Consider the following 8,136-nt stretch of genomic DNA (forward strand, 5'->3'; position numbering starts at 1 on the left):
TAATTATTTATTCAGGCACCCCCATATGCTCATTCATGCCCCCCATATCGATGTGACAGACCCCCAACAGACCTCAGATCAGACTAAAAATAAATAATTAAAACTTACCTCTCCTGCTCCGCTGCTCTCCATGTCCGCCGGGGTGTCCTGATGAGAGTGCCTGCCCTGCTGGTCTCCAACAGCCCGCGCTGCACAGTCACGTGACCTGACTGCGTATAGCGTCAGGTCATAGTGCGCACTGTACGCAGTCAGGCTGGAGGAGACCAGGGAGGAAGCAGAGCCGGAGGGGTAAGTAAGCCCTTCTCTCCACCGCCACCGCCTCTCTCTTGCATACTAGAGGGGGCCCATTCATACTAGTGAGCGCTTCCAGAAGCGCTCACTAGTATGAATGGGCCCCCTTACACGCCGGGCCCCTGTGCAGCTGAACCGGCCGCCCCTGGTTGGCTGCATGGCTTGGTACCCTCTATAGAACCCCCTGTATACATACACTGAGGGACATTTCAGGCCCCTGTAGGCTCCATGGCTTGGTACCCTCTATAGAACCCCCTGTATACATACACTGAGGGACATTTCAGGCCCCTGTAGGCTCCATGGCTTGGTACCCTCTATAGAACCCCCTGTATACATACACTGAGGGACATGTCAGGCCCCTGTAGGCTCCATGGCTTGGTACCCTCTATAGAACCCCCTGTATACATACACTGAGGGACATGTCAGGCCCCTGTAGGCTCCATGGCTTGGTACCCTCTATAGAACCCCCTGTATACATACACTGAGGGACATGTCAGGCCCCTGTAGGCTCCATGGCTTGGTCCCCTTTATAGAACCCCCTGTATACATACACTGAGGGACATGTCAGGCCCCTGTAGGCTCCATGGCTTGGTACCCTCTATAAATACTCCCCTGGACACACAATTGCACACTACATCATGTTGCCTACTGCACATGTAAATATAAAGTCAAAAGGTTGAGTTCACACGTGATATTTTTGGACCAGGTTTTGAATTTGAGGCCATGAGCTTCAAGTTACCCCGCATCCCCCGTCTTCTGTTAGTGAGGTACACTGAGATGGGCACCTGTGTTGGTTATGAGGCAGCCATACATATGGTGGACTCCACTGGACAGTCCCAGTCTGGGACATTAATGGTGATGACCAAATACAGGTCGTACCAATGTTCAACCCAATGTTCAAGAGGCAAATGGTGGCCCCGTGGTTCCACCATCTTTCCAGCCTGTTCAGGGACATTTGGGTGCGGCGTGTGTATGATCTGGGACCCCCGACCTTCTCTTCATCATTCTGCATAATAAGCCCATGTGGTCACAATATCCCTTAGATCACCCATGGGCTGCTACCTACCTGTGTGACATATCTTTATTATTTAATACAATGTATAAGGTTGTTGTATCGTTATTTAATGTCAGTATTATGGCCGGTACGTCGGCTCAGCGCCCAGGTCCTGGGTTCGGCAGTAACACCCGGCTGCAGATTCATTAATAAACTTCTAGTGGCAATAACTGAGGGAACGGAACAACATAGATTTATATGCAAAGATGCTCCAGAATCAATATTGCATGGAGAATAAAATGATTTAGTAAAAACAAGACATGTCAGGAGAGGGAACAGGTCCTCTTTAAATGTGTCCCCTCCAATGTCCAATCATTTGCCTCCCAGGAATTCAGCATAGGTGGGTGGCAGTTCCAATGAGAGATTTAATGGCGCCCATATTGTTTTTAACCCAACTTTCTCAGAAACAGATTCAAGATCATAATAGTCAACAGTCCCAAATTTACCAGGATTTTCATGAATTTTGAGACAAAAAATAAAATAAAAAAATCTGGTGTGGTCCAAAAATATGGACTTCTATAAACCCCCCCTTAAGTGGGAAGTCCTTGTAGGTTTGGGCGGGTCTGAAATGCCCAAAATGTAACAAAATGTTGATAAATGTGTAAGAAGTTACAGACAGAATCCCACACAATACTGCCAACACATTAAACTATAAAAAATGTTTATATCTTAAAATCATATTAGAAATGTCAAGGTCATCCAAGGTCACGCACCTCCAGTCATTTGTGATGGATCGGTTGCTAGGGACACATGCCTAACAACAGTTTCGGCAGGTGGCCACATTCCTAGCAACCAGTCTGTCTCAGGTCACTCAGCTGAAGACAGAATATTCCCACTATTTGGGAAGTAGAAGGAACGGGGCATCTGTTTTACAAAAAAAAATTAAAATTTAAGGGGGGGTCCTCTATTGACAACCCTCAACCATTACAAAGAGTGTCTCTTGTTCTGGAGGACCCGGCATGTCCATGCTTTACATGGACAACCCATTGATTTCAATAAGAACTGTGTCATGCTTCATTTCACCTGCGGAGGCACTGCAGAGAAAGTACACACTTGTCTGTGGATACAAAATATGAACAGCTATGTAATAATGTCATTTATTAACTCCAGTCCAGACGTGGAAAGTCTGTCGAAATGAACATACAAGACTGAAAAAAAAATCACATTGATCTCTCTGAGCGTCAACGATAAATATGCAGGAACTATGTACAGGTAAGTGCTTCTACACGGCCACGATTAACATTCCTAAGACTGTGAACATACGTCTGGGACAGTAGAGTTCCTGTGTCTGGTCACTTTTTCCAGCAGAGTTTGCCAGCCGTGGGGAAGTTCAGGATGTAGACATACATCCGACATCGTTAAGTACTGTGCGCGGATCGGCAAGAGACGTGCGCCGCTAGATGATGGAGATATTGTCCGCTGTGCAACCGCACCTCTCCACGATCATATTAGGGAACTCCGCCACTTCTATTTCCGTGTAGTCGCCCTTCTTGACTAAGTACATGACCGGCAAGGGGGAGCTTTCCACTACGGCGCAGATCCTCTCCCCATAGCTGTATTTTACGGTCGAAGGGTGGGGCTGGCGGCAGCCTCCGGTGCAGTGGTAGGCGTTGTAACCCGCCGGCTCAATGATCCAGTACTGAGTCCACGTGAGCTCCCGGAAGTTGATGAAATATTCTTCTCTGCAGCAGGTGTTGTCTTTCTTGGTGGCTGGAGCGGAGCAGTCGCCACGAGCACTAAAATATAGGGAAAGAAGGGTGAGAATGAGAATGATGCTCACCTGTATGGGGTATTATAGAAGTATTAAGTGTAGTATCAGTTATATTTACTAGTGGCAGCATTAATACTGTAGTATCAGAATTATTATAAGCGGTATATTATATTATTAATTGCAGAATCTTTATATTATTTAGTAGTAGTAGTGGTCGTAGTAGTATATTTCAATATCAGTTTTTCTATTTTCGTTATTTTTATTATTTTTATCATTTATTTTTTATGTGGATTTTACTCCTTTATTACACTACACAGAATTGTTAACCTATTTTCATATGGGAAGAAGGGAGGAATACATAAAGGAATGAAGATCCTCTTCAGGTCATTATGGAGAGGAGGTGTCTTATCCATTTATAAAGTCTTAGAAATGGTAAATGTTTCATGTTTACCCCACATTTGGATGACTGCCTCTTACGACTGGAGACACTAAAGGACTATTATGCATTTCATGTCTTTGTGCTTTTGTATATTGAGATGCTCATGGGGCTTTTTTGTATTGTTATGTACATTACAATTGTGTGGTGGCGTCACACCTGTGCTGGTATTTTACTATCACTACTGCTGTTCTAGTAACTTTTACTATTATAATTACAACTGTATTACTATTGATTCTGTTATTTCACTACAATTATTTATTTATTAACTTTTACTACTGTTATTACTATTATATTCTACTATTATATTACTACTACTGCTATTATTATATTACTACTACTAATACTATAATTTTACTACTGCTACTATATTAATTCTACCACTGTTGGTGCTATTATATTACTACTACTATTACTTTACAACTACTGCTACTATTATATTATTATTACCACTACTAATACTATGATTTTAGTACTTCTACTTTATTAACTGTACTACGTTTGGTACTATTATACTACTACTACTATTATATTACTACTACTAATACTATGATTTTACTACTTCTACTTGATTAATTCTACTACTATTGGTGCTATTATATTACTACTGGTATTCCTATTACTTTTTAATTATTATTATTATCATTATTATTATTTTACTACTTCTATTTTATTAGTACTACCATTGGTACTATTATATTACTATTACTTCTCCTATTATTGTATATTACATTATTGCATCTACTATAATATCGTCAGTTACGCTATTAAAGGTATAATATTACTACAGGTATTACTATTATGTCTATTATATTACTACTTCTACATCTACTATAATATTGCTATCACTTCTGCAATTATGTAACCTGCTCTACTTCTACTACTATATTACAACTAGGAATGCTTTTACTTTACTACTATTTCTACTCTTATGCTACTACTAATACTATTATACCACTAAGGCCTCTTTCACACAACCGTTTTTTTTTTCCCGTTTATGGGCAGGTTTTTTGCGGTCCGTATACGGACCCCTATACGGAAGCATTCATTTCAATAGTTCAGCAAAAAAACGTTCCGTTTCCGTATTTCCATTTTTCAGTTCCGTTGAAAGATAGAACATGTCCTATTATTGCCCTTATTGCCCACAAATCACGTTCCGTGGCTCCATTCAAGTCAATAGGTCCGCAAAAAAACTGAACACATACGGAAATGCATCCGTATGTCTTCCGTATCCGTTCCGTTTTTGCGGAACCATCTATTGAAAATGTTATGTCCAGCCCAATTTTTTCTATGTAATTACTGTATACTGTATATGCCATACGGAAAAATGGAACAGAAACGGAAACAAAAAACGGAACAACGGATCCGTGAAAAACGGACCCGCAAAACACTGAAAAACCCATACGGTCGGGTGAAAGACGCCTAATACTAATAATAATCATACATCAGTGAGACTAAAAGCTTGACATGAGAACCTACCCGTGGTCGTCTAGGTTGAGCGTGTACAGAACCAGCTCCGGTTTGCCCACCGCATTGTCAGATGGATTTTGGGTAGTGAATTGGACCTGTTTTGCCATCTCAGCAGCGTAATTCCCATGTCTCTCTCCATCCACCCTGATTTCCAGATGCATGTTGGATTGCCCATGGCTTCTCATCCAGTAGTGCACGGCATGGGTGACGTCAAAACTCCTCCAGCCCGATTCCACAATGGGCACAAGTCTGAAAATGTACGCAAAAAGCATCCCTTTAATTACAAATGTATGACAAAATATAAAAGTATATCTACATGACAACATAGAGCCATTCATAAACAGTGGCCTTCTTCAGGGAAAGTCTTCTCAAGATGGCCAGAATGCATGGTCTATAGACTGGACATCTGGTCCAGATAAAGGGTGTGATCTTCTCAATTAGGTGGTCTGTTGGAGAGGTCTCATTGTATTACTGCTCATATCACCCCAGTTGCTCATTACTGAAAAATGCATTACCTGGAGTCCACCAGTGATGTCTTGTTGCTTCCATCTTTCATCATCTCCACATAGTAGACACTGACCCTGGCATTGTTGACCGGTCTTTGGATGCGTCTGTCAGGCAACCCCTTGGCAGTGGGGGGCAACTTGAAGAGTTTCAGTTCCGCCATAGTCACTTCACTGTTTTGGGGTATCCTGGACACCATCCCGAACGCTAAGGTCTGCTTGTTGACATCTGCGTATAGCACGTCGCCAGAGATATCTATAAGGAATTAGAAGATAGCCCTTTAGTAATTGCTCAAGGGTCCCGGTGGTCAACCAGGGAGGGTCACGTAATTATTACAGCCATCAACACATCATTAACATACGAAACATACATCATCCAAGGTTCAACAGTCTGGATGGGGATATGAAAGACTTCAGCAACTTACATAACAATGTCTATATACTGTGTAATGAATTGGTATCTCAGACAGTAAACAGAGTCCTGTCTGGTGCACCACCCCAACGCATTACACACTACTCCACGGTACTATCAGACATTAAGAGATATCAATAATTTCCAGAAAAAGATAACATGAACCTACCTGCATTGCCTGGGATGCCCCTAAGGATGCCAGCCAAGCTGGGTAGAGCCCTCCTTGTCCTCTCCTTATGCTTTTGGAGCATGGAGATGTACTTGCTCTGGATGTGTCTTGGGACCACCAGATTGTCAATGTCTCTCTTCACCAGCCTGGGCACCTCCTTTAGGTTCAGTTTCTTTAGCATGGCGTTTTTGAGGGCGTCAGGAGTAAAACCACTGGCTGTGGATACAAGGAAGGCACCGAGGAACCAGATGAGCTTCATAACCAGATGGGTGTTCATAATTCTCTAACCAAAGAGAAAAAGTCCAAGATGTAAGGAGGATGTGATGTCTTCTCGTTCCTTTCCTTGCTTCACCACAAGATTTCTGATGGAGAGCTGCCAAAGTGGTTCCTTTTATGAGGAGACCAAAGGGCGCCCTGCTGTGAGAGCCAATAATGTAAAAGAAGAAGCAGAGCTAAGACAACAGGACAACGTCACCCCCATTAAGAGTCTGACACTTTTCTTAGCTTAATCTTCAGACAAGAAATACACTAATAATTAGGACTGTTTTGAGCAGTGGAGCATTAAAATGACTTCTTATAACTTTTATGTGTTGGCTGTATGTTAATAACTTATTATGTTTATTTAATTAATTTTTTTTTTTAAAGGCGAATTTTTAATTTCTGTTTTTAGCTGGACTAATAAAATTATGTCACATTTATATCAAAGTAATTTTATTTCTATTTCAGGAGTTTAAGAAAGGTTCATGTAATTATTGTTGTATTTAGTATTATGTATTTTTTGTATGTTTTTTTTAATTATTTTACATCTATGTAAAGGTCACTTTGAATATATATTTTATATTTATGTTATATTTATGCTTTAATTACATAGATATTAAATATATAGACAAGATAGAGAAATAATAATAATATGAGATAGATAGATAGATAGATATGAGATAGATAGATAGATAGATAGATAGATAGATAGATAGATAGATAATAGATAGATAGATAGATAGATAGATAGGAGATAGATAGATATTAGATAGATAGATATGAGATAGATAGATAGATAGATAGGAGAGATAGATGATAGATATGAGAGAGAGAGAGAGAGAGAGAGATAGATAGATAGATAGATAGATAGATAGATAGATAGATAGATAGGAGATAGATAGATAGATATGAGATATAGATAGATAGATAGATAGATAGATAGATAGATAGATAGATAGATAGATAGATAGATAGATAGGAGATAGATAGATAGATAGATGATAGATAGATAGATAGATAGATAGATAGATAGATAGATATGAGATAGGGAGATAGATAGATAGATAGATAGATAGATAGACAAGATAGAGAAATAATAATAATAATAATAATAATATTATTATGAGATAGATAGATGATAGAAATGAGACATATAGATATGAGATAGATAGATAGATAGATAGATAGATAGATAGATATTAAATAGATAGACAAGATAGAGAAATAATAATAATAATAATAATAATATGCGATAGATAGATAGATACAGATAGATAATGAGATTTTGACAATACATGTACATAACACCAATAGCCCCTATCCCTACAATGACTGAGATATAAAAAATATTTTAAAATAAATGTAGTATTAATTAAAATTATAATTTCCAAAAAATAACGAGGTTTGAACTGCAGATGCAATAGATTACTGCATTATATACTAAATAAATAATAGTGAATATATCGTCAATTCTTTACTTGCAATATATTATGAATGGAACGTATATGTATATAATGGGTTATGTTTTATATCAAATATGTTTTTTTTAAATAAATAAATAAGATAAGAATAATATAAAATATATATTAAATATTTGTTAAGATTTCTCTGTATGAAACATTATTCAGATTCTGTCATTTACACATCCGCAGTGCGGCCCTCCTGAATATTTACAATATTATGTCCTTAGGTGGCCCCAAGCACAATCCAGCTGTAAGGACGGTATTATATGTAAATGTCTTTTGTTGAATTCTTACAGAGAAATGATGGGGGGGTTTTCATCAAGTGTTAAGGATTATGTTACATTAGTGAACTTGAACAATAGCTTATTG

The 8,136-nt window shown here is 39.1% G+C and overlaps 1 protein-coding gene across 1 annotated transcript; it reads right to left on the reverse strand.

Moving 5' to 3' along the window:
- Positions 1 to 2,480: 2,480 nt before the first annotated feature.
- LEFTY1 (left-right determination factor 1) lies at positions 2,481 to 6,383 on the reverse strand. The gene is made up of 4 exons (XM_040430579.1): positions 6,047 to 6,383; positions 5,478 to 5,721; positions 4,972 to 5,211; positions 2,481 to 3,081 (listed from the first exon to the last, which is right to left on the reverse strand). Exons 1-4 carry the CDS (start codon positions 6,321 to 6,323, stop codon positions 2,742 to 2,744), a joined length of 1,101 nt encoding a protein of 366 aa, XP_040286513.1. The 5' UTR covers positions 6,324 to 6,383; the 3' UTR covers positions 2,481 to 2,741.
- Positions 6,384 to 8,136: the final 1,753 nt, after the last annotated feature.

Source organism: Bufo bufo, chromosome 4 (genome assembly GCF_905171765.1).
Source record: "Bufo bufo chromosome 4, aBufBuf1.1, whole genome shotgun sequence".
NCBI lineage: Eukaryota > Metazoa > Chordata > Amphibia > Anura > Bufonidae > Bufo > Bufo bufo.